Source organism: Drosophila grimshawi, unplaced genomic scaffold (assembly GCF_018153295.1).
Source record: "Drosophila grimshawi isolate 15287-2541.00 unplaced genomic scaffold, ASM1815329v1 contig_1377, whole genome shotgun sequence".
Taxonomy (NCBI): Eukaryota; Metazoa; Arthropoda; class Insecta; order Diptera; family Drosophilidae; genus Drosophila; species Drosophila grimshawi.
Window position 1 is genome coordinate 14986566 of NW_025062900.1, and position 27998 is coordinate 15014563.

General features: G+C 39.2%; 4 protein-coding genes and 1 non-coding gene across 5 annotated transcripts in view; 1 reads left to right on the forward strand and 4 right to left on the reverse strand.

Annotated features, from left to right (window-relative positions):
• Positions 1-27998, reverse strand: part of LOC6562565 (neurotrimin) — a 63651-nt gene that overhangs the window by 1572 nt on the left and 34081 nt on the right. Inside the window, exons 3-8 of the mRNA XM_032736699.1 lie at positions 22640-22746; positions 15274-15490; positions 8115-8273; positions 7918-8046; positions 7699-7849; positions 1273-1415 (exon numbers count right to left, since the gene is read on the reverse strand). Of these exons, the coding sequence (XP_032592590.1) occupies positions 1273-1415; positions 7699-7849; positions 7918-8046; positions 8115-8273; positions 15274-15490; positions 22640-22746 (906 nt within the window). The remainder of the gene's footprint in view (positions 1-1272; positions 1416-7698; positions 7850-7917; positions 8047-8114; positions 8274-15273; positions 15491-22639; positions 22747-27998) is intronic.
• Positions 2112-4443, forward strand: LOC6562004 (neprilysin-4). The gene is made up of 2 exons (XM_032736702.2): positions 2112-2371; positions 2423-4443. The coding sequence occupies exons 1-2, from the start codon at positions 2112-2114 to the stop codon at positions 4251-4253; spliced, it is 2091 nt and encodes a 696-aa protein (XP_032592593.1). The 3' UTR covers positions 4254-4443.
• Positions 18602-19401, reverse strand: LOC116805349. The gene is made up of 2 exons (XM_032736701.1): positions 19192-19401; positions 18602-19133 (listed from the first exon to the last, which is right to left on the reverse strand). The coding sequence occupies exons 1-2, from the start codon at positions 19369-19371 to the stop codon at positions 18678-18680; spliced, it is 636 nt and encodes a 211-aa protein (XP_032592592.1). The 5' UTR covers positions 19372-19401; the 3' UTR covers positions 18602-18677.
• Trnae-cuc lies at positions 19798-19869 on the reverse strand. The gene has a single exon. It is a non-coding gene; the product is annotated as a tRNA-Glu (tRNA).
• On the reverse strand, positions 25450-26833 carry LOC6562312. The gene has a single exon (XM_001988073.3). It carries the CDS (start codon positions 26709-26711, stop codon positions 25503-25505), a length of 1209 nt encoding a protein of 402 aa, XP_001988109.1. The 5' UTR covers positions 26712-26833; the 3' UTR covers positions 25450-25502.

The following is a 27998-nucleotide window of genomic DNA, read 5'->3' on the forward strand; positions in this document are numbered from 1 at the left end:
ACATATATATATATATATATATTTTGCAGCCGGCTGCTTTAATGGGCCACCAACTGGGACTGATTTAGCAAATTGACAGATTATTGGCATTTTATTGGCCGAATGCCCAACACAACAATGGAAGCAGTTTAATTGTCGCGTATACGCCGTGTTTGCTGCCTATATCACTTTGTATTACTTGACAAACTGTCATATCGATTTACAATCAGCTTTCATATGTGACACCTATGGACATCCAAATATATACATTTGAAGCTACAAATATTGTCTACCTCAAAATGTTGTGGAAAATGAACTACAGGTTTGTAGTTTCTATTATATACAACATGCACAAAAGTATCTAGTAACTGTGAGATACAAAAGATTTAATAGGACTTGAATAAATTCCATGAAATTCTAAAGTATAAGTGAGATACAAAAGCATCTGGTCGTAAAAGGTTCTAAAATGTTCAGACTATGTATCTGAATGACAAAAAAGACACAAAACTGTCTTAAAAATAAAAATGAATTTGTAAGATACAAAAGTGTTTGAGCTACATATCCGTACGGATAAAAGGTATTTTGAAAATCTATAATGAAAATGCAAAAGTCCGAATCAGGTTTTATCAATAAACGTAGGTTTTCATTATTGTTTCTCAATATTTCTGAAAGGGTTTCATTCCTTGGCACTAAATATTCAGCATTTCCATTGTCACTTATGATACGCATCTTTTAAGTTAAGTAGATGAGATGTTTAATATATCTCATATGTGAAGTGCATGTCTAAATAGATATATACAGGATATAGCCAGTTGTAGCCAGCAATGCAGCTAGATTACATAAAAATTGTTTTGTTAAATTAATATATGTGCTGAGTAATGTAATCTAGCTGCATTGCAATGCCAAATAGAAAGCTCTGTGCAACTGGCTATAGCCTGTTGCCCAACTAAAACAAATGACCACATTATCTAGTACACACACACACACAGGCACAGACACACACACACACACACACACACACACACACACACAGGCACACACCAATGTTGGGTGTCCCCGTCAGACGCCGTCCAATCAAGTATACATAATTGTGCGCCATAATTAAAGCCACAAATGGTGTACTTTTAAATTTAGCCATGTCAAAAAGAAATAATATAAAATAACAACAAGTCCACACACATTTGGGCCAACACTAGTTATTTATTGCACTTATGTGCGTCTGCGCCATGCCGCACTGTTCACGCATTATGGACCAATATTGAAAAGTATAAATAACACATTGCGGGCACTTACTGTAGAGTTTTATGTTGCCATCCATGTCGCCACGAGGATTTTTGGCGACACATTTGTAGTTGCCATAATCGCTGCCCTCCACATTGGTAATCGTCAGGCGCATTGTCGCCTTGTACGATGGATGGCCCGGAATCGTTTCGGTTCTACAATGAATCAAATAAACAACAAAAAGCATTGTAGTAATAACATAAATATAAACAATAGATTGTTGTGTACACAAATCGGTTGCAACAGTAGCATAATTTGGGCAAGTTCAATGACAGCAATTGCGCCGTGCCTCGGTATAGGTCAGTGGCGAGTGGCGTAGATTCAATGAGAGTCAATCAGGGGAATCAAGGCCAAGGTGAAACTGATAAGCGTTGTCTGTGACCAATTAGGTCTAATCAGAATGCGACCCGGCACCGTGCGCACAGTGGTCACAAAGCGATAACAAAACAGGGTGATTTGCATTTATTGGTTTTCGTTTCTCTTACACAATTCCAACATTTTACATAGTGCATTTTGTGCTTTTCAAAAATTATTATTATAAACATTATTATTAAAATTAATTTTATCAATAGTTATTTATGCAGTAATAGTATAATAAACTACATAATATTTGAAACCAAATGAGCATGGATATAGAGTGAGTGAATTACACAAATTAAGGAAGATATTTCAACTTTGGCCAAACACACAAAAAAATGGAGAGTTTTTGTTTTAGTTTTCGCACTTGTGTAACAGTGTGGCGTGTGTTGCGATGAAGACTGACAGGCAGTCAGCGCTGCTCGCCGCCGTCTAGGTAGCCAGAGCCAGCGTGTCGGCTTTTGCGCTGGCCAGTCATAGTTCAACGAAGCAACATGCTGAAGCTCAGCCTGATTGCCTGGCTGTTGTGCTCGCTAACATGGCGCACAACGCCCACCAGCTGCCGTCAGACGCGAACGGCGCCCAGCATACAGGAGTTGCTGGCTAATCAACTACAGAGCTACATGGACACCAAGGCGCGTCCGTGCGAAAATTTTTATCAGTATGCCTGCGGTAATTGGCAGTTGCAGCAGGAGGAGCACACACAGCACACACCACATTCACAACATCAGCAACAACAACAACAACAACAGCAGCAACAGCAGCAGCAGCAGCAACACCAACAGCGACAGCAACAGCAGCACAGGGAACAACAGGAGCAGATACAGCCAAGCGATACATTGGCTGTGCTAGATTATGCTCTGAATCGTCAGCTGGAGCAACTGCTGCGACGTGCGGGTAGCAATGAGAGCAGTACGGAGGAGCAGCAGCAGCTGCCTCAGCTGGCGGTCCAGGAGCAAATGCGTAACTATTATCGCGCCTGCAAGCGCCTGAAGCCGTACAATCTGAAAAAGTATTTGCAACTGCTGCAACCGGGTAACGGGACAAACTGGCCACTGCTTAGTCGCAGTTGGCAGCCGGAGAAGTTCAACTGGCTGGCGACAATTGGACGCTTGCGCTTGTACGGTCTCAATGGGGTGCTGCTCAAAGAGCAGGTGCTGCCGCGTTGGGATGACTCCAGTAGCTATAGCCTTTATCTGGATAAGCCCAGCCTGATGGAGACGGCGCCAATGGGCGAAGGTGCCATGATAGAGCTACTTCTGGACATTGGACAGACGAAACGTGTGGCCAATGAGCTGGCCCGGCAAGTGGATAGCTTTGAGCGGCAGTTGCATCGACTGCACGAGCTGGAGGATGACGAGGGTCCCAAAGAGATGCAATTGGGCTATTTGGCAGAGTTTATGCCGCAACTGCAATGGCTGACATACATGCAACAGTTGCACGCCACTGCAACAAACGGCAACGAACTGGATCTCCTCTCCACGCTCATCATCCAAAATTTACCCTATATGCGCGCCTTGGATGAGCTGCTGCAGCGCCACAAACCGGAAGCAATTTGCAATTATATAATGCTCAAGTTGCTTGCCTTTCTCAAACAGCAGGGTCCAGCGGAAATATCCCGTGTTGAGTGCATGGCCAGCCTGAGGCGTGCCATGCCACTCGCTGCGAGTTGGCTAATTGGCCAGCGATTCCACGAGTCCAGCTTTGAGCCGCTGGTGAATGATTTGTTTAATCGGCTCAAGCAGCATTTTGATGAGCTGCTCATGGCGAATCGGCTGCAATTGCAGCAGCCCATTGTGCAGGTGTTGCGCGAGAAGTTGCAAGCAATGCGTTTGCAATTGGGCTACGTTCAGCTGAATGATTCCAGCTATGTGGAGGATTACTATGAGGGGATACAGTTAAATGCGCACAGCTTCTATGGGAATCAGCTGGCGCTGCTGCGACAGCGCGTCGAACGGAATCATCAGCTGCTGCTTGAAGGTGGTGAGTCAGATGCGAATAATGTGAGCTACCTGATGGAGCATTGGTTGAGCAGCAGCTCATCACCGTTCTATGTGAAGCCAAGGAATCTGGTATTGGTGCCCTATGGCCTACTGCAGCTACCCATTTGGCATCGCAACATGAGCGAATTGCAGCAGCATGCGACGCTGGGATTTGCATTGGCCCATGAGCTAATCCATGGATTCGATAGCTCGGGCATTGATTACGACAGCGTCGGTAATGTTATGGGTCCTAGCGAAGAGATAACGGCTAATGCACGCTTTGTCCAGGGTCTCAATTGCATGCAACAGCAGCTGGCTACCGGCTCCAGATCCCTCAACGAGAAGCTGGCCGACTATGAGGCTCTGCGTCTGGTTTATGAAACATTTTTTGGCGAGGATATGCTAATTGAGCGGCGAGAACCACGTGATCCTCTGCTGCCACAGTTCAGCCAACGCCAGCGTTTCTTCATCAGCTTTGCGCAGTTCTTCTGTGGCAAGTTGCAGAGTCTCAGCTTACATGCCCAACATCTGGAGCATGCTGTCGATGAGTTACGGGTGCTGCAAACCCTGGCCAACTTTGAGGAGTTCGCCCGTGAATTTGGTTGCGAGAGACGCAACAAGATGCAAGCAAAACAAAAATGCAGAGTGTGGTAAGCTGTCAGACCAGGCAATAAGCTAAGAAAAATAATATATGATGGAAAATAATCTAGTATTTAATTAAGAAGAGTGTGTGAGGCTATCTAAAGATACGGTGAAATTAATGACAAAGATAATGTTATAAACAATGTTAAGAAATTATAAAATATTTGTTAAAAATAATGTATTTTACGTAAAATAGTTCCTTTTGTTATATAAAAGATATCTCACATTCGTATTTTGCTATGGTTCAAGTAATATATATTTAACAATGCAAGAAGAACAAATATAAAATGTGTATAATATTAGAATATTAGAAAAATATTTGCCATTAGACACGTCAAAATGTATTTAAATTGTTTGTTTCTTTATGAAGAATTGCTTCAATTTCTGTAGTATTTTTACCACAATCGACACTTTTGAGCCGGATGCATATTGTCGAGACCTTGACGGCAACCGTGTGTCTCCGCAAACGCTGAGAAGTTTATCAACATCTGCTTCAGACGCATCTCATCCGGATCGTGATCCTCAAAATCAATTGGCGCAGCATTGCCACAAAAGAATTGTGCCACGTTCAGGAAGAAGAGCTCATTCAGTGTCAGATTTGTAAAACTGGGCTGTGACTGGCTGAATTTTGAGTCAGGATCAAAGTAAACATCATAGGCAAGACGGATGCCAGCAATGTCCGCCTCGCGTTCACTCATATAATCGGTTCTATTTTGATTGAGGCAACGTATTCCCGCCTTAAACCGACTTGTATATGTGATCTGCTCACCCCGCTCATCAAAGTTGCCGTGGGCATCCATCAGCAATCCCACAGATTCGAAACCGTGTATAAGCTCATGGCCGAGCATGAAACCCAACAAACTAATCTTGAATATATCGTGTGCGTCGTGCTCGAAAACGGGGTCCTGGAGAATGCCAAAGGGCACAATGATGATATTTTGGCGGACCATATAGTAAGGTGCTGAGCTCATGCCAGTGTCCGAGTCCGACATGAAGAAGTAAGCGCTCGCATTAAGCGGACTGTACAGCTGCTCTAACCAGCGCCGAGTACGGAACTCCAGCAAACGCAAATGATTCAAAGCATAGTCATTAGTTTCAGCCAACTGCAAGTCTGCATAGAAGCGCTTAACAAAGCTGGAATGATTTGCATTCTTTGGCATATTGCCAATGTTGATGGTCATGCTGCGCATCTTGGCTCGCAGCAATGCCACCTGAGCGGACTTCAACCGCAGATGATTCACATCTAACTTCTTGAGGAATTGCTTGCGCAGCAGCTCAAAGAGCTCCAAGACATCCGCTTGATGCTGTCGCGCCTTCTCCGATCCAATTAAACGCTGCTCATAGATCAAATTCGTGGCCAGCTCCATGTTGCGTCGCACATCCTGAACGCATGCAATGGTGTCATTACTATCCATAGTCTCCGCTTGCACATGCGAAACAAAGCGCAGCATAATGTAGCTAGCTAATACCTCACGATCAAAATTGGCGACTAGCCGGTTTAGCTTCAATAAATATTCCGCATTTTCCACATGCAATACAAGATTGGCGGGTATGCTGCGACCAAGCAGGATTTGCAAATATTTTCGCCATTGTCCGCCAGACTGTAGCTCCAGCTGCCGCAGACTCAACTCTTCATACAAACTCTCGTAATCCATTTCGGCCAACTCGCGTACAGCGAGCTCCAACTGCATGACTTGTTTCGTCAGAGACAATGCTCTACTGTTGTGAACGCCCAGCATGCGTAGCGTAACCCAGATCAGAACTTTCCTCAGGCGCTGTGACTTCTGCTCGAAGTAGGGCATATCAACGTATATTGAGTATTTGCTGCTGTCGAACAGATTGGGCCGCACATCCAGCTGGAAGAGCACATTCTTCAGTCCGTAGCGTTGCAGACGTGCCAACGTTTCCATCCAATGGAATTTGCTGCTACCCCAGACATCCGATCGTCGCTTGAACTGCGGCCAGTGTATTTGCTCGTTTGGTGGCACTAGCTCCAGATAATGTTTGCTTGAGCGCGTTGATTCCGCGGCCTGGCGGCAGGTCTGATAGAAACTCAAGACCTTGGCCTCCACACTGTTTGGTGGGAATGAACGATCCTGCTTCTGCTGGTGCAGTTTGGTCATAAGAGTAACCAAATTGTTATTAACCTTGTGATCAATAAGACCAGTTATCTCCATAAAGTCATCATTCTCATGCACCTCTCCCCACTTGCCACACGCGTATTTATAGTAATCATCGCACACTGGAACACTCTCGTTCACATAGCTAAGTATCTGATTCAGTAGCTTCGTATTGGGAGTAGTTATATGACGATATTTTGCCTGACTACCACCTGACAGACACAATAATAGTATTAATTTAAATCGAAAATTGCGACAACTTGATGCTGGTGTCGACATTGTCATTAACGAACTGTCTGCTCCGCTCCTCATTTTTTCGATTTAAGCTGAGCAGCTGATCTACAATCAGCAAATATGTATACTATGTAATAAAAATTGTCTCAGTTTATTTTCGTAGAGAGTGCAGTTAGAACAAGATAAGAAAACAACATGTTTTGCTGGTAAAATAAGGTAAATTAACAGATAAGCACCAAAATTCTGGCAGTATTGCTTTTCAATGAAATTTTTGTCTTATCTCACTCATTACCATTTCCTTAATAATATTAATAAAAGTGATCTTTTAAATAAAGCAAACAATTTCCAATATTCAATTGTGAATCAGAAAAACAGCACATTTGTCATTTTGTGTAATTAGCGATATTTCTTGGATGATATCGAACAAATATTGATCTTCAATATAACTTAACAAGTTCCTCAGACTATTGTTCTGAAAGTAACATCGTATATTAAAGGATTTTCACATTTATTATTATTATTTTTTAAGTACAGAAAATAATTAAGAGTATTATTGAAAATTATAGTTGTAACAAATGTCACATGCAACAGATAAAGTGTATAACTTTTTGTCCAGTCAGTTTTTTAAATATCGTATTAAAATATTTTGGGCTCTTCTTTCGTTCGTCGTTCTCAACCTCTCATTACTTTTCTCTCTCTCTCTCTCTCTCTCTCTGAATCACTATCTTAATTATATATATTTAAATTGCAAATTATTAAAAAGCTTTGCATAGTTTTAGTTGTTGGCTATTTGTCAATATCTCTCTGCCTCTCTTTCACAGTCACTCTCTCTCTCTCTCTCTCTCTCTCTGTCTCTCTCTTGCTGGCTCACTCTTTCTCTGTCTCATTTCTCTTTTCTTTCATTAATCAGGAACAATATTTTTTAATGCCCGCAGAAAAACAATATATTATCAATGCAATCAAAATTGCCACTTGTAAATCCCACAAATTAAAGATGGGACGAATTTAACATATTTACAATTGCTAGCCTGGCTACACGTCAACCCTATTTACAAACATATACACTTATCTGTACATATATATATATGTATAATATAACTTACTTGTACTTTGATGACTCGGTTATCATTTGTTCATTCTCGCGCGTCCAATAATTGAGCGATGTGGGATTTGCCTCGATGAAGCACTCAAGCGTGACATTGAAGCCCATAGGAATGCCAACAAGCTGATGGGGAATCCAGACCATTGGCGAAACTGTAATGCAATTTGGAGCATTAGATTATGTGTTTACGTATCGATTGAATAATAATTTGCCAACTTACAGTCAACGCTGACTTTGATGCGCTTGGAGACGCTGGGCGGCACACCATTTGAGGCAATACAGAGATAAGCACCCATGTGCAGGCGAGAGATGCGCTCGAGTTCCAATGAATCTGTTTCCAGGTCATTCACTGCAACAATCAGCAATGCAATGGAGTCTAATATTTTATGGGAATTGCAGTTGCAAAGTTGGACTCACCTTCGAGCGTCTTGTTGATGACAATTTTATGGTTGTCATCTCGTTTCCATTTGATGGACGGCTCTGGGCTGCCTTTCGCCTTGCAACGGAGGGTGACATTATCGCCCTCGCGCACAATGACATCACTGGAGGTCAGCGCATCGTCAATGTTTGGTGGCACTGTATAAACAAAAAATGAAAAAAGAAAAACGATTGTGGGGTAAGGAAATTGGTATTGTTATTTCTGCAAGGTTAAACATAAACTCAAAGCGAGCAGTGCTTGATTTAAATGCAAAAACTTTTGCATTTTGGCAAATAGCGTTGCCAAGAAAGTGGAGACGGCTAAAGCTGAAGAACTCAAACAAACGAATCAAATATACACTTTTCGATTCTATAAAACCACTCCATATAAATTTGTTTAATAGAAAAACTGAAAAATAAATTATATGGTTTTCAAATGTATTTAAATTTCTGTTTAATCACAACCATTTCATGGACTTCACTAATTTATTTACTATATAATAATATATTCATCGACAAAGCTCTTAAAGAGCTATGATTGTACCTTGAGAGAAATGATTGTTGTCTTTTTTCTATAAAACAAGAATAACCAATTATCTTTTTAAAAGCTTATTTTAAATAAACTTGCACAGCTATTCACTGCAAATATGCAACATGTTTTGGGAATCTCAATGCCAAACTCTTTTAAGAACAATTCGCAAATGAATAAGCAGCTAAGTAAAGGGAAACAACAATCATGGCAAACAATATGAGAAAGTTCGGTTGAACTTTTGGGAAGTGTAGAAAAAAGCATTTCACGCATTGTTGACTTTGACGCGCTGATTCAACTTTGTCCCAAGAGATATTTTAGTTTAAGCCTAATTAGCTTTGCGACAAGACTTTGGCCTGGCTAACTTTTTGGGCAAGTCTGTTAATTTAAAAATCGATGCAGCAACCTTCATCAAATTGTCATCAGCCTTGGGGGACACCGTTGTGCTCGGGCTTTCAATTGCTGGCTGAAACGTTTCTGTCAAACCCTTTTTTTTTTTTCTTAAATTTCTTTTTGACCATCCAGTGCTTTGCCCTTCAAGTTGAAAATCTGTAATGAAAAATCTATGCAAATCAAAGCGCACAAGCGCAGAGGCCATAGATTTGGACCAGACCCAGAGTCAGACGAGCGGACAGACATAAACGGATAGACAGGCAGACAGACAGACAGGCTAGCTGGACATATGGACCTGATCTGTCGTGGCCGCTGACAGACGCTGCAGTTTGTCTCATTTCATATTCCGAACGGCGCCTGTAATCAAAAGATATCGCATGCAATTTTTTTCATTTGCGTTAAGGCCTGGCCAGGCCTGTGAGTCACGTGCCCGACGCGTTTAGTTGTCGTCTGACGTTTGACGTCTTAGCTGTTATCTCGTTGCCTGACCTCCAATATTCAATGCTTCAAGAGAATTTCAATACTTAAGCGAGAAATATTGCGCGAAAACTTAAGCGTATCACTGCATCGCTGATTATTCAAAATACATAACAGGAAAAACTTATTTAAATTTACAACGTCATTTTTAATTCAGCCGTTATTAAATATAGAATCATCGATTGTTCTGTATTATGCTGAATCAACAATCTTGTGCAGCTTAACTTCCTCGTGCATATTTTTTATTTTTTAGTAAGAACTTCGTATTTTCGTTTTAATGAATTGTGCTTAATTTTGTTAGCAAGTGAATCAAATAAGAATCGATAAAATCTCTTAAAATGTATATCACATTCATTAAATCTTAGTTAAATTTTGAAAAATTTGTGTGGCCCGCTTAAGGCTACTTTAGGCGCATTTAAGTTGGTTAAATCTTTACCTTTCGGTCACATAGCCATTGGGGACATGGCGCATAAAACCAAACTGTAATTAAAAGTTCCAATTACTTGAACTTTTTCTATGAGCTGTAAACTTTTGTCTTTTAGCTCCTTCGATTCGCCTGCCCCATAATGGCCAGGACCTTTATGAGCCAAAAGTGAGAGAATAAAAAAGTTTGCTCGAACCGTTTGCTGTGCTATTAATAAACGCTTGATGTGCTAATCGCCGAGCTGGACATAAGCGCAGCGAATTGCTCCACGGACAGCTGTTGCCCTCCCTATTTGACATATTAGTTTCTTTATTGATATTTAGCAGCTGGCGACATAAGAAAAGCTAGAAAACTTTTCTTTACCACAGACGTGATGGCTCGTATATTGTTTTTCTTGGTAAACTTTTCACATACATGCTGGAAATTTAATTAGCCAAACGAAATCCCATGTACAAAGTTTGATTTTGAGGATTGTCACAACTTGTGTGCCTCATAAGCCAGCCAAACAACGTTTATTCAATTTATAATTACAGTTCACAGTTCACAAAGAGTATTAACCGAGGCAACACAATGTGGCAAATTATTTAATTGCCATCTCCGCTTCCAAAGTTTTACAGTGTCCCGATAACAACGTGACCACCTAGCCGCCTAACTATTTAACGAGCTGCAATTAGTCTTCATATCCTTAACGCACAGACACACATATAAGCAGACAGCAGGCGAGTTTATCATGCGTTGCATACATTTTTGTTGACCAACAATTTTGTAAGTTATTTAGTAAATGTGAATTTGTAATAAGCTTGTAATATATATAATTTATATATATAATTTGTCTGTCTTTTGATATACCACAGTCATAACTATACTTTATATTATTTAAACATTGTGGAGACTCTTATCCTTTATTCAAAACTTATTATCCAGATGATAAGCATTATGGAAATGCTTACATATATTATTTGCACAATATTTTTATAAACACGTGAGATTAATATACTTAAAAAAAAACCCCTTTGTGCAAGTCAAAATGTTCTTCGCCTGAGGTTAGCAGCAAATTGTGCATTCTTTTGATCATTTAGAGCTTACCATTCAAAAGTAAAATATGTACGAGCATGTGAGCGTATTTTTAGTTTAGTCCCTGCTCATAGATGCAGTGTTGCACATAACTCAGACGCACTACTGTTCGCCCCTTGCCTTGGGAATGTCAACGTTGTAATTGAATTTAATAAATTGCCTCATTATGTGAGTAGAAATTAAAAATTATGCGCCAACAGAGTCAACATTGTGCAGAGCTCGTTATTGTTGTTGGTTGATGTTACATGTTGTTGCATTTGTTTTGCATTTTGTGCGGTCATTTGGCCGACTTTTGAGGTGGGGATTTCCCCCCAGTTGCGCACGCTCCATTCCCTGGGGCGCCGCAAAGCATGCAACACAACTGCTGTTGCCAGTTGGAGCCGCATTTAAATGCATTTTGTGTGCCTGGCTCATAAATTCAAACGCATTTAATGTTTGTTTTTACCGTTCCGCCATTTTAATATTTTGTGCTTTTGGGCTCGTGTATATTTTATTTCGTTTGCCTCGTTTCGAATTTGGCGTTTTCTGTTTGGCTCAGCAAATTAAATACACAAATGTTGCTTCAAAATGTATTTATTTATTTACTCGTGTGCCCCACAACATTCCAAATATCCGTTTTTTTTCCTCTATCTCTATTTAGACGGCAAATGCAACGATTTAATTTCATTATATTTGCTACACAATGTAATTATAATTTTTTTTTACCACTTAAATTGTTAAATTGAGTGTCACTGTAAGGGGCGTTTCATAGAACTCTTCCCAACAATTGTTTATCCAATTTTTTGTTTTTGTTTTGAATGCTTTGGTAAACATTGTGCGTCATTTAATTTTGTTGCCTCTAATTGGATTTGCTATGTAAATTAAATGCATTTCATTTGATTCCGTTTTGCTACGTTTATCAATTTTAAATTTGTGTTTATAGTCGGTTGTTAATTTATATCCTATTTAATGGAGTAAGCAGGATATTAAATTTCAAATTGAATTTAATACTATAAAGTGTACTTATATTCTTAAGCTGAGTCAAATTCCTTTTGTAGTATGTATACCAGATAAGGTCTAATTCAATTGATTGATGTTTTTGGAGATGTAGTTAAATTCTTATAGGGTATCTAGCAATCGAGCCCAATTATTTATTTTTAATTCCAGCGTGTAGATATAAAATACAAACTGGCATTTGATTTTTAAATTGGTTTAACTTATTTACACAACAAGTTTTAAAATGAACACAAATTTCCATGTGAATTTTGTATCGAAGTATAAAGCAGATGAAATTCTAAATCAAAGCCAATTTTCCACAAGTTTCTGGGGAATTAAAGAAATACGTTTCTAATATAGAATTTAAGAATTCACCTATTTAGCAAACAATTGGACTTTCATAATAATTAAGAGAGAACTGCATAAATATATCATAAGAATTATTGAGAGATCTTTGCCACAGAAATTCAATTTGTTTTAACTTATATATACAATATTATAATAAAAAACATGGCATTGTCTCTCCCTTAAGCTTAAAGATTAGTGTTTCTCTCTTTTGGAATTATTACCAAATATTCTGTAAACAATAATTACATTTTGAATTGAAATATTTTAATATTATCTCACTTTTGACGGCAAGCATGTAAGTACAACGACAAAGGCTACAAACAGATCCAGATGATTGGAGCGCTTGAATTTCAATAAAACCGAAAATAAATATGAAAAAGATTAAATGGCACACGGGGCTTGCGGTTAACAAAGTTGCCATATCCAATAAAAACACAATAAATGGATTGTTTAACTGCAGCAATTGAGCAATACCAAAGTCGAGGCATACGTTTGGAGGTTGGGCAATTTTCAATATGCATTGTTAATAGTTGGCTATTCATCGTTTATTTTTTTGCATAAAGCCATTTTCAACGGATTGGAGCCCCTGGGGCAATCGGAAAGTTGGCCTATAAATCTAATAAAAATGCAACCAAGTTTTCAATGTCGTGGGAAATGCAAGAATTTCGCACGAGATCCGCTTTTCAAGTTGACAAATCAACATCATCCGGCGGACAAACATGGAGCACACTGGACAGCAGAGCGTGGGTGTGGATGTAGTTGTGGATGTAGGCAACAGACGTTTTGCGGCAGTCACATAAATCAGTTTTTGTGGCAAAACTTAAAAAATATGTGCGCAAACAAATGGCATCCAAGCGTAGCTGGCTGCAAAACTGAAAACTGCACCATGCAACAGTTTGGACATGGACCAGTGGCACGGACAGTGACTGGAACAGAGAGGGGAATGTGTCGTTCACATGCAAATGTGTGGCAACATACGGACAAGAGGCATATGCTGTACGCGGCAGGATTTCAGTTTGGACTTGTCACAACAGAAATCCCAAGAAAATGGCTTTAAAATAGTAACTTGAATAATATATGTAGTCGATTGGTTAATCACAAGCTCTTATTTAATTCGACTGATAAGCAATAATAATTTGAATATGTTTAATTTACGAGTTAACTAATTATGTTTTGAATATTTGTATATTTCTCTGTGTGTTACAATCTTTAAAAAACAGCTAATATACCCCTACCTTAGCATGTGTGCGAGTATAAAAGTGCCTGTGGCATATTTAAATTGTTTTTTTTTTTCGTTGATATTTTTTGTGATTTTTGCTTTTTTGCCAGCTGACCAGCGACCAAAGTTGTCCTATTTTTTTCCGGTAAATTTGCCTTAACAAGACTTTTGCCACATCAGCATGTGTGTATGTGTGTATGGGAGATAAGTGTAACCATCGTCAGTATGTTTGTGTAACAAAAAAAAAATTGCACACAAAAAAATCAGACACCGAGATTGCAGAAAATTTTGCGAAGCTGTTGCCGCCGTTTTGGTCACGCCACATCGAATTGCCCGAACACGCATGTGGTGCGTGTGAGGCGTGTTATTTGAGCGTTTTACAACACTCAAGCGTGCTTAACGGCTTTTTGAAAGTGCTATCAGGGAGCAAAGCTCAAACAAAAAAATGTTGCACTAAAAATACGACCAAAATGTATATACATAAAAATGTGTAGTCAGGCATATTGCAACGATGCGCAAACGTGAAACGCTCAGCTTTACATACATATGCACTTAAGTTTGTACTACGCTATGTAATGGAAACTATGAGTATTATATATGAAACAAGAGGCAGGTGGGCCAGTTATGCAAATTGCTGGAATAGACTTTGCCAACTTTGACACAGTTTTTTAAGTTTTAGTCAACACATTTTTAAGTTCAACTCTAAATATCACATTACTTGAAAAACAATTAGAGTCCCATATCAGAATATAAAATATATATAGTCTCGTAGCTGTAAAATGTGACATATTTAAATATTTATGGGACGCTGACATCTTAGCACTGCTAGAGAAAATTCTTTGTTATGATATTCACGAAGTTTATATATTTTAAAAAGTCTATTGAAGTCTCAAAAGAAAAGGAAAAACAAACTTTGAAAAGTCAAAAGAAATCTTTACATTTATATGTAAATACAAAAAGTAAACTGTTTGAATTGCAAAATCAGCAATCAAAGAATATTTTCTATCGTTTGATGTTCCTTCTCATACTGATATGTGAAAATATTTATCTACTGCCTGCTGCCTGGACTTGTCACAAAGATTGTCGCTGACAGAAATTCCAGGAGAGAGCCAATGACAATTGCATTGTCGTCCATTTCCCAGTTGTCCAGGCGCATGCTGCGGGCAGCCCATGGGGCACACACATACACACACAAATGCAATAGTTCATTCTAAAATGTCACATGTCTTTGAGTATGTGTATTTGTTTGTGTGTGGCTATCAGAGGTGTGAATATGAGCAGCTGGAGATGAATTGCAATTTTTAAAGCATACTTCTATGGGCAGAGTGGACAACACAGACCTGAGTGAAAGTCCAATGTTTGTTTGCCGTAATAAAGTGCTTAATATGGAATTTAATTGTTTGTTGGTTTGTTTGACTTGACTAAAACAAGGCCTAAGCGGATTTGATTCCGACTGCGTGTTCCTGGGATGGATAGGGATGGGAAGTTGTACGTTAACTAATACCTGGCAATAGTTTGTCTGGCAAATGAAATGAAATATGCAAGGGACATGTGTCCAAGTTGCGACGAGATGTTCATGTAACTGGAGGCACACGCCAGAACAAATAATTCAATGTCAGCCATGCTGACATAGTGTACTCACACACACAGGCACACACACAAGGACATACACAAGCACACGCACCAGCACACATAGAGGCATACACACGATCTCACTTACCGACAACTTTGACAAAGCCATATTGGGTTTTGGCCGTCACCGTGTTGATTTGGCACATGTAGCGTCCCATGTCCTCCTCCTGCACGTTGTTGATGTGCAGAAACCAGGTGCGATGTTTGTCGTGCTTATCGTGCGTCACGCTAATCCTCGGATTACGTGTTATCACATGATTGTGCACCGTCAAAATGGCCGACTGCTCGAAGTGCATCCACGCCACCTGCAACAGAAACAATGTTGACTTTCATAAATCTATTTTTAAGTTACGCTTAAGGCCGTTTATCACGCCAAAAGTATCAAATGTTAATTTATAAGCAGCTGACAAAAATGTCAGCATTCTTTATTGGCAAACTTCGCCTGCCATCATCATCAATTTTTATGAAGGATTAACGACAAACGATGTCGTCCGGGTCCGTTGGTCAAATTGCCAAAGTTCGCGTCACATGTGACAACAGCTGCTGTCGCAAACTTTACTGCCTTCGTGCGTCATCAGGATGCGCATCCTGGACGACACCAACCGCTCCATTTCTGTCGCTTATGCAATAGTTTTACACAGAACAACAACCAGCAATTTATGCAAATTTAAGCGAACAGAAAACATTGGTAAGACGTGCTAAATGTAAAATAAAAAAATACAAGCAACCCACCATTGTCTACTCTTCCGTCGCGTCGATGCCATTCCAATGATAAATTCAAGCACACACACAAAAGAGACAGCAGCGGCAACTCAACAGCAACAACAAAAACAACAACATTCAATAGAAGTAAATAAAGGGGGTAGTGCCGATCAAGATGGCGAGTAGAAGGCGCTAATGTTGGCTCTGCATACATGGCAGAGGCGTAGGAAAAGGTTCAGAGTATATTTTGTAATTTGGAACTAATGAATTCGAACTATAACATACTTTTAATAAATATATAATATTTAGAACGTTTCTAGAGTTGTCTGGTTAGCAAACATTTATATTTTCAAACTGTTTCCTTCCAAAACATATTATTAAATAATTCTTGTATATTGATCACATCTACTTATTGTATAAATATATGTTTTATATTATCTAATTTTCATCTGATCATTTAGCAAAGAAATATTAAACAATGAAATGCAAAACTGCTTCCAGAGGAGAGCATAATATGAATTACCCTTAAAGCAGTGGAAAGCAACACATTACTAATTATTTATTTGGTCATAGACTAAGCATCAACCGTAATGATTGATATGCCGCGGTTATCACTCACAAGGGGCCCACTCGACATCAGACTGCACTTAACTTGATAGCTCTCAGTTCATTTTGGAATGGCAGAAACTTTCACTACAAGCTTTCACCTAATTTCTGCTTTCGCTATGCTCCTCTTCGAGGCCACCTCTGTTGTGGCGCGCCCTTCGATATGGCTGGGGAATGTGGAACGAGGCGGAAACTGATCCAGGGGGAGCTGCTTATAGTATTGCCGGCATAGTGTCAGGCAGCATAGACAGATATCGGTTAATTTTTCAATGTCTGCAATGAAAACGTGCGACAAGCTAACAAAATAAAAGGACCTTCTTGCCGTCTATTTACATTGTTTCGCTGTCTGACTCTTTGGCATCTCGACTTGAATAAAAATCAAGCATCTGTAGTTTGCTTAAGTAGTTCTCAGCTATCGCACCCCCCTCCCCCCTTTCACTGAAAACAAAGTCAAATATTAATGATGCTACGTTTATCAACCGAGTGAGGGTAGAGAACTGCAAGCGGCAACCAGGACGAGCCATATACAAAATCAATAAAACTGCATTAGCGCTCAACTTGGCAAACTTGGCTTTTAAAGCGTCAGATGCCAAAAATGCATGCAGACCCACACACACACATACACACACACACACAGATGGTCCAACATTTTAAAGTGTTGCGCACAAAATTTGCTGAAAATTCGCTGCATTTGCATTTCACATTTTGTTAGTTTTTGAGGTCATTTGAATGAAATTAATTAGGCTCATGTAACGCCAGCGAAAAAGTTGAAAAGCCAAACAAAATGGACACTAGCACCCCTACACCAAATCCACATCACCTCCTTTTGCAGAGCCCAAATATGCTGTGCAGATTTTGGGGCATGAAAGCGTTGCCGGCGGTTTGAGTATGTGATATTTGGCTTAATAATATTCGGTTGGAAAATGTCAGCGAAAGTCAAGGCAAAGTTGACTCCGTTGTGGGAGGCTGTGACTTTTTAATAGGCTTTCCATCTGCCATTAAAATTTTACGCATATTTAAGCCCATTTACAGTTGCAACGTCCTTCCCAAGGATTATAGGGAGCCTGGCTAAGCCTAACAGATGAGATCTCCACATTCAGCCTGACATTTGTGCTCGTCTCGCGGACGACTCGGCTGGCACAGTCTGCATGAATCTCAATTTAGACTTTGCCTAATTTAACTTATGCCAATGGACTACATGGGCACACAGTTGTGGATACAAATTGCTCGTTTGCTAAGTGGACAGAACTTGGCGAAAGCAAACGTTACTTGAAGTTCATGTATAACTAATGAATAGAAAGCACTTTCTGCAATAAGGCTTGTCAAGCCATTTAGCTGGAAAATAGTAATATTTAAAGCAGTTGCCATCTGCCCTTCATTATTGTGACAAACTCACACAAAAATAAGAGGTAATGCTGTTATTAACTTTTGTTCATTTATTTTTAATTACTAAATATTAACTGCAAACTAAATTGATGTAATATTAAATGCATCATCGTTTGATTACAGACATGTTTAAGAGCACTTATGATGACTCTTCAAATTACTCACATCGTTTGTAGTAATCACAATACTTGACTTAGAGCAAGTTTTTTTTCATCTCTTTCGTTGATTTTTGTACTTCCCAAAACAGTCATAAGTTTGCAGTATTTCTTATCAATTGTATATTTCTATTACGCTCAAACTAATTTAAAATGTCAATAATGTAAAATATATAAAATATATGACTTTCGTAAACAATTCCCGGAGCCCATCAATTATAATTTGTTGGTTTTTAAAATTCAAAATGTATATAGCAAATAGACATGACTGAAATACAAATGCAAACAGAATATTGAAAAAAAGCCAGTAGTAAGAGTGTAGTCTATCAATATTCAATGAATTTTTACAGATATTTTGTCAATAAGCCCAAACGTAAACAGAGATAAAAGGTATTTAAAAATATTAACGCAAATTGAAATACCTGTCGTGCATATCTTAACTTAAATTACTTGTAAAGTTGCTGAGAAATGTGTACCTAAAGTTGGCACACATAACTAAAATTTCATAAAGTTATTAGTTTTACACGAGGTCTGAGTCGATAAATCAATACACTCAGATGCTCTTCATTTTATTTTATTTTCGTCATATATCAAATTTGAATCCATTAGATATGATGCCACCGGTAATCATAATATTCAGTAATCAGTAATCATAATATTCATTATTGAACATATAGTCATTATCGTTATCTGAATAATCAGTTTGATCATTTTTATTGTCTTCTGATGAACAGGTATCTTTATTTTCCATTAATATGTTTGCTTTCTGTGCATTTGATTTTGTTAAGGATTTATTGAGGGCAAACAACTGTTTTTTATAAAAATCAAAACATTTACTGCCCTTTTCTAAAAGATTCCAAAGCTCATGAATACGTTCACTAATTTTTTCCTCAAGCTCTATTCGTCGTTGGTTATAAGATACAAATGTCTTATAAACGAAATACTTCTCTGAATAAAATTGTTCCGACAATTTGCTGACTCGAATTACATCGTCGATGTGATTTTCATATTCTTCATTGCCACGAAAGTATCCTTCTTTGGAATTGATAACCCTTATCAGCTTCTCTGTTAAGTGATTATCTAGAAGTTTGATTATGCTCTGTAAATGAACCTTCGGTTATAATTGCTCCAAATTAAAAAAAAAAACATTATTTCACTTCTGTTGTTGTGGTAGATGTAGTAGGATTATCGTCCGGTTTATTATTTGTAGCACCAGCTGCTGTTGTTGTAGGTTCTCCATTTTGACCACCATTTACTCTTTTCTTTTCGCATTCTCCGATTATAATGACTGGCAGCAGCGCCAGAACGCATGCAAATAAGCTCCAGTTCCCGATCATATGTATGATACCTTCAATTTTGCCAAGCTCGACTGAAGAGTGAGCTCCATAATAAGGGCCTTTTATACCATCGCCAAGCGCAGCTCGTTAAATAAAAGCATTTTTCCATTACGCTCAAGCTGATTAGAGATGTCAAAAGCAAATAACTTTACTTAAATACACGCAGTGGAGAGTTTCGCAACTTATGAATACTCTGTATCCAAACGGTATGAATTTAAATTTATGAATTTAAAATCTTTTTATGACAAATGGTTTATAATTATCATAACAATTCAAATATATCAATCATTCTACTCTGTTTAGACTAAACAAAAAATATAAGTACGAAAGTAACATTTGTTGCAAAAAGATAATAATATGTAGAAAGTATACAAGTTAGAAAATCGTAATTTAAAATGTAAGAAAAACACCCGAAGTTGATATTATTTCCCATACCGGGAATTGAACCCGGGCCTTCCGGGTGAGAGCCGGATATCCTAACCACTAGACAATATGGGAGGTAGACATAGGAGCGCCAAAAACAATTAAATGCATGAACTTGACATAAATTCCATGTATAATTAAGTAAGTTACAAATAGATTCATTTATTTATATGTCGAATTTTAATTTTAATAAACAATGACCTAGTTTATTAAAATTAAACTCTGATTATATTTGTCGTTATTAATAAAGGCAACGGATAGAAAATCCCAGCAAATTTATTGCTTAAATATTTTATTTACTTTCTGTCTGCTCTTCTGAATAACTATGAACTAAAATATATGCTTCTGGTATTGGGAATGAAACTTTAAGCTTGGCGCTCATTGTCTGATCAGACTGGAGTTCGAATTTTTTTGTTTAGTGTGCTTTAAATCCATGCATATATTTCCAGAATCACATGGATGCTGTCAGAACTGAAGCATATGCTGAAGGCGAAAATCGATAGACGAGACATAGAATGGCCAATTTGCAATTTGCGTAATGGCATAACTTGATGTCTTTTGTTCTCACTTGGCCAGAGACTACACTATACACACGACATACTAAATGAAGTCATAAAAATTTAAACAAAAACTACAAGCAGATGAAAAGAAAAAAAAAAAAGGAAGAAGAAAAACTACAAGAAACTTTCAGTCAGAACAAAAATAAACACACTTTATTATGCCTGAAAATGTTTATGGTTGACTCCGGCGTACAACGATGGCAGCAGGCAGCATCGGCAACAACAACACAACTAAACTTATGCTCGTGCTAGCCTGGTTGTTATGTCTGGTTGTTTGCGTAGGCGTTGAAAATTGAAATACAAACAAGAACATGACAGCATAAGAGCCGACAGTTTTGGCATGAAGTTTGGCTACCACTCGCCAACTCAGGCGAATGGTTAATGGTAAATTGCAGAGCAACGCTCGAAATATTAACAATTTAAGCGTAAACGTGTTAAAGGGGCGTCGAAGAACTACGCGAGTTAATTTACACGCAACTCAAATATTTGCACGCCAAGAATAGCAGCAGTTAAAAAGAATTAAGATACGAAATTAACCATTCGCATACCGAAGCTGAAATACTCTGGCAGACGCAACTAAGCCAACTGGTAAACCATTAAGAATAATAAATCAGGAAATATCTCTTTGAATTTTAATCAGCATTTCAAGCAAAACTGTTTAATAAATTGAACGCAAAAGTGATGCCTGAGAAGGCACCTTCCTATATAGAAAACATTTGACAACGATCCAAATACACATTGGTTAAGAATTTAAATATCAATTGCTTAAAACTATGCTTTATCATGTATTTGTTCAAATATAAATCAAGTCACATATTACAAATGTACAAGTTAAATAACTCAAAAGATCAACTGCATATAGCCCAAATGTGAACATAGACAACTTCTATGGCCATATAGAAGTCACCAGAAAATGCACTTTGGCCAACTTTATAAGAAAGTTTTTGTACCCACGGCCAGGATATAAAAATCAATTCCAATGTAACCTGCTGCCTGCTGCTGCCTGCTGCCTGCTGCCGGCTACGCAACTATTTTGCATGCAAAGTCACGTTTTATTGCAGCTACGCGTTGTTCTTGCTCTCTTTGCTGGTTTTCTGCTTTTTTTGTTGTTGTTTTTTTGCTGGTTAACTTTTGAGCATACCTGCGGCAACTGCGGCAGCGAAACTGGTCGCTTGGGCTTCTGCGCATTGTTAGTTTGGGTCGGTTGGGCTGGCAGGATGATTGCTATTGCATGCCAAACTTAAGGGCCATAAAAATTATTACGAGCACATAACATGCGCTCGCTGATAAAAGATGAAGCGAATATCTCGTTGTGTCTCTCGTGTCAAATGGAATTTATGCACGTTTTGGCCGACGCATATTATGGAAATTCAATTGGATGCAAATTTAAATTGCCGGGCACTCATACACACACACACACACAAACAAACACAAACACACTCACGTACACACACACACACACACACACTCAAAAGCCATTGGAGCTCAAAGCGTTCGAGAGCTATGCATATCAAGTGCAGCCCAAAAGTATGCAGTGCACAATGAATATTGAACAGTATCTCTCCAAACGGATTGGACAGACCATCCTCCACCTGATTAACGTGCCTCGATATGGTCATTTGAGTGTTGCATCTGGGGAAACTTGAGCACAAATTACTTAATTAAAGACACAGCTCTCTATACAGTTGGCAAATGTGCCACAATGTTTGGCAGTGCTGACAAGCGCTGAGCAAAAGGCAAACATGACTGGCACAATATTACACATAAACAGAAACAAAAACAACTAACAAAAACAACTAACAACAACTATGAGTACAACTCATGTGAGGAGCAGAGCCAAGCAAGTCAACAAGTTCAATGTGTTGCCCTCCGTGTCCAGTCGCCGGGGGGCGCCTGTTGCTATATCTATTGTTATTGTTGTTGTTGTTGTTGGTTTTGCTACTGTGGACCTTGACTTGGTTTGGTTTGTTGTTGTTGAATGCCCCATAGACATGTTTGTCTAAGACAGCGGCTTGTTAGTTCGCTGCAGGCTTTCGTGTCTGTCAGTTAAACACACTCACAAAGTCTCAGTTAACTTCAAGTTCGTTAAAGTTAATTTGCATTCAAATAAAGTTGACTCTATGCCACAGATTAAATTTTGTGAGTTTTTAACAGAGTTGTTAAATGAATTCTTGAAAATATGCAGGGTATTTGCAAGCACATATCACACTGTCATTTACTAGATCCTATTTACGTGTTTCTAATTTATCAACAATTGTAATATGGCTTTGGTGAGTTTACCTTACCTTATACGAGCCGAGATTTTTGACCGAACAGGCCAATTTGACATTGCGTCCCGCTGGTACTGTTATGTTATCAATGACGTCCGTGAATTCAGGATCCTCCTGTATGACTGCAATGAAATAGAACACAAGTTATTGTGACATAACCAATTAAGACAGCAGCTCAAATTAATTTCCCCTAGCGACACATCCAATTATATTTTATTTTCATATTTCCATATACGTTGAGTTGCCCTATCTATAATTAGCTGCGCTTCCAGCCTATAATCAGAAATAGTTTTGGGCTGTCGTTAATTTTCGTTGAAGGAGGCAGACAGTTTTATGAAGGCATTTGAAAATATTAATAGCTGTGAAGACGCAAGCCAAAGTGATTAGCCCATTAATGGCTCAGCTTTCAAAAGTTTTGACAGCGAAACGAAAGAAAACAGAAAGAAACTGTCAATAATAATAAACTAGCTCATAAAATTTGAAGGGGTTGATTTGAGGCGGTGGTCGAACCTAATACAACACACACACAATTATTTGCACACAATCGATTAGGCTAGCAAAACCATAATTCATAATTGAATTTCACGCCATGCGCCTTTTGATCGCCAATGCTATAAAGCTGAAAACCGAGTGTCGGGCGAATTGCGAACCGCTGCTGCAGTTTAGCCTAGTGTGAAATTGCATTTCGTGGCATTGTTGTGTCAACCCACCCCCCCATCCCCTGCTCTTAGTTGTTACTATTCTCACTGTAAAGGATACTTGTTATAGCCTTTGCCTTGCCAGCGGGCTGCATCAGCAAACCCACCAACCAACCACACCCAAGCGAGTTGCGCTCTTGTTGCTGGTTGTGTTGCTGCATTTAAGGTGATAAATGTTGTGTAAACGTTTGGCAGTTTGGCAGCTCGGCATGGTGGCTTTGGTTTGCTTAGGGCTGAATCAATAGTTTTATTCTCTGTGTAAAGGTTTTTGGGCAAACAATTCAGTTGTGCGATTGGCTTGTTTGCACTTTATGTAATCGTTTTAATGCTCTCCGCTTTATCAACAATATTATGATGTAGCAATATTATTTAGTTGAATAAATTCGTTTTATTTACATGTGCCACGTGTAGAATTCAGTCAATACCGAAATAGAGCTTATTCTGCAGTTTTCTGTTAGTTGTTTGTATCTTATGTGGAAATTGCATTGTTGACAATGATTATTCAAATATATTTTTTATATATCTCACTCCTGTGTCACAATAGAAATAATATCAAATCAAAACTTCGTTTTTATTTATATACTTTGAAATAAAATTGTATTCAATTATATTCATTTAAAGTGCAACTTCAATGAATATTATATTGCTGCTGAGAAAACTAGTAAAATATACAAGCTAGAAGAATTTCCCACATTAGTCTGTTGTCAAAAACTTCTATATTTGGTAAATGTTAAAGTTTGCATAAATGGTTTAAGAGAAGATTTAAACGACATTCGGACAAATAAGTAAAATTGAAATGTCATTTATGTAAATATTGTCATGTCGTTGTGCAATGCGTTTACAGTATTTGAGCGATAGATACGCTGAGCTCAATCATGTTTGCCAAAATGTGATACAGTCAAGAGACAACAACTTAAACATATTGGATTACTAGCCACAAATGTCGTTTTGGACACAGTCATGCAGACAAACTGTGTCGACTACAGAACATATTTTGCAAACGTTATGGTTACATTTTAGGATCGCTTAACGTTAGTTTCAGGTACACTGATGATGGGCTGACCGCCGCTGCTGCAACTCATTTAAGTTCTAATTACCTGAAACTGCGGCAATTAATTAGCTGGCTTGGGCTAACGACAACGGTAGCAACAGTCATTAGTTTGGCAGCCGGGCTGCCCCAAGCAGTCAACTAGAAGCAACCTGGACTAGCCTGATGGCAGCATCAGATAAACAACCACATCAGCATCAGCATAATGCGACAAAGCACAACCAGGATGGTTGCATGCGACGAGACCGAGCGAGAGAGGGGCAGAGTTGCGAGTGCCCCGAGTGCTATTAAAGCGACATCCGATGCAGCACCCAGGCAAACCGTGACGGATATTACAAAGTACAGCAACAACAAGCACAACAACATTGCAATACGAAATATAATTAAGCTGTGCTTTTATTTGACATCGTTGAAAAGCAACGCTCCTTAGGCTCGCCTTTGCCCTTTGAATACTAAGCCTCATAATATTCGAAACGGAACTCATCATTGGGGCTTAAAATTGTATTAAGTTTCTTATTCCCAAAATTACGTGGAGGCTTGGCAACTGGGTCAAATATATCTATGATCAGCCATTAACACATTTTTGTTATATAAACATTACAAAGTGTCGCATGATATGGAATCAAAAAAGAATTCTCAAACTCTATGAGAATATTTGTACATAGTTTGTTAAATAATTATGTTTGTTTTATACAATCTTTTATTTACTATAAATACATTTGAAATCCAAAAATTTGATTTAACTTGAGTTGAATCGGTTTATAATAATGGAATTATGGCGTTTAAGTAGAACCTAATAAGGTGAGATTTCGTATAGGAGATAAACAAACAAAAAGCGGTCAAAGCTATCTGGCAACCTTGTTACCATTGCCCCGATACTATTGAGAGCAGGTAATGGAATCAGTAGCGATGTCAATAAAGTATCGATAACTGATAGGCATCGATGCATTCGGTCATTGCCTGCTTAATGGTTGCAGCTAGCGTATGAGGCGAAATTCAGCATATGTTCAACTTCACTATCAGTAAGCACACAGTTAGCCATTATAATACATAATATATATAATAATAATATTGTATACTCAAGCTTAACTCAATTAATTTTGTATTTATCGCTCTGTATTTTAAAGTATCCCTAGAGAAGTTCCTTGCACTTGGCCTTAATCATATTGAATGTAACGCTGCCCACATTCTGTGCCGCATTGTTGAGCATCTCGAAGATATGATGATTCTCCTGTCCCTCATCGACAGTGCGCTCGTGCAGGCGTCGCAATGCCGCAGTGTATGCCTCATATTTGGCCGCGCTTTCGGTGTCCAGTTTGAAGCTTTCGTAGAGCTGTTGTATGTCATACAGTTGCCGGCTAGTCTCGTCGTACAGCAAGCTGGGCGTCTGCGGCAGCAGCTGCAACCAATGCTCGTGCACCTGCTCCAGAAACTCAAAGTTGCTAAACAGAAAGATAACAAACAGATCCAAGCCTTTGGTCTTCAATTGCTCCATTAGCTGTTCGGTAAAATGTTGCTCGATGTCACCCTGGATCACTTGATCGGGTCTTGGACTAAGATATCGTTCCAGAAATGCATAAATACTCTGCCGCTTGTCAAAGAAGTCCGGTATGGCTAGCATATCGTCCAGCTGTTTCAGCAGTCGCTCCAGCTGTGTAGTCTTCTCCGATAGATCGGCATGCTCGCCATCGAGAATGTCCTGCAGTAATCCTCGCAATATGTGCACATAGCTATCGATAATCTCGGCACCGGAGAGTTTAACACGCTCGTAAAGCTGCTTTCCAAATTGACTCAGATCCAGTCGGGTCTCATTAGTGGCACTCTGCGTGAGATTTAGATGCTCCAGTGCTGCGCCCACAGTTTGATCATTGATCAGGCGATGTACGCTAGTCGGACGAGGTCGCTCGAATTGCTGACAGAGGCGAAGCACTCGCAGCTGACGTATCTCCTGGTTGCTGGCATCTCGGGCAGCGCGCAGCTGCTGCTTGAGGCGACTTATGAACAATAGATTGCGCAGCACACATGTGTGCTCCATGTCCAATTTGATGTGTTGTTGTGCATCCAGCAGCTGCTTAATCAGCAAAACCTTCGGCTGCAGCTTCTGGGAGGTGCGTGCATTGTTCAATTGTTCAGAATAATTGGCATAGATGGCATTCTGCTGCAATTGTTGCAGGTAATCGTTGAGGCTCAGCTCGGCACGCTGCTCGGCAAACTCGGCCAAGGTGTGCAAAAAATCCAGCTGATAGTCCTTGGCGTTTAGCTGGGATTCCACAGAAAGTACTGCAGCTGCACCCACCAGCCACAACAACGGACAGCATAAGAGTAGCGGCAAATTAAACATCTCGCGAATACTTTGGTTTGCCAACTAACTCGGAACTCAGCGTGGGTTAGTTTCAGAGCAGTCGCAATGTAAACAGCTTTTGTAACAGCTGTCTGATTACGATGGGGAGCGGGCGGAGAGCAGGGAAAAGAGGCGGCGGCGGTGTTGTGGTTCAGCGCTGGGTCAGTCGGTTTGTCGATTGCAAGCGACAGCTGCTGCTGAATGAACAGCCTTATCGCTAAGACGACGACTGCAACATAGACTGCATCTACACTGAGCGAAATGCTGTGGTCAGCCACGAACACAGCCGCATTTAACTTTGGCACGCGACTAAGCCAGAAGCCAAAGCCAATTTATGTTAAGTCTCCCAACATTTTTTTGTTTCAGTCAATTGGGCACATTTAAGGTAAGCTAAAGATTTATATTGATTAGCGGCAACTTGAATACTCTTCTTAATCGGAATAATAAAGTAATGTTCAATAGCAAAAAAAAAGGCCAAATTAGAAAAATATATAGGTGCTAGCAGATAAATGTGATTAGATTAGATTAGATTTGTGTATTTGCATATGCTTTAACCTTAATTACTTGTAATCAAAGCAAATGCAGCAACTTTAAGCATATTGATATATTTATTTAAGTAAAATGACTAAAGAGATATTTTGATTGCAGCAAGTGCAAATCTGCATTGAAAAGTCGAAGTCATCCGGACTTAGTAGGGATTCGAGCAGCAACTACTGCTGCAAATGGCTAAAAACCGACTATCATCTAAACATTGGTATACCCATTTACCCTTTACCATGCCCTGCACACTGTGTGCTGTGTGTGTGTGTGTGTTTGTGTGTTTGTATGTGACTCTCTACGTGAGTGCACGTTCTAGGCGGCAATTGTTGACCAAGCACAGTTGCTCTCTGAGTGTATGCTGTGTGTGGGTTTGTGTGTGTGTGTGTCTGTTTGTGTGTGTGTAACTGTGGCCCTCTCGCAAGTTAAATAAAAGTTGCAGACGCTTTTCATTCATTGACAAAACTTCAACGGCATCCTAATTGTGCCATGGCGTGACTAGGGATATACCTGGTTGAACCTGTACGCTTTCTATCCATCTAACTGAGGAGTTGCGAAGCAGATTTCACCGCAACCTGATTGAAATTTGTCAGGTTGATTGAACTCGTTTTTGGGCAGCCCAGTTGATGAGAGTCTGTTTTATTTGAGGATACCTTTTTGCCGCTTTAAATCATTGCCAAATGCCAAACGAGTTTAGTTGCAGCTTAGGTTATTCTTTTATTTCAATTTTCTTCATTTATTTATTGGAAG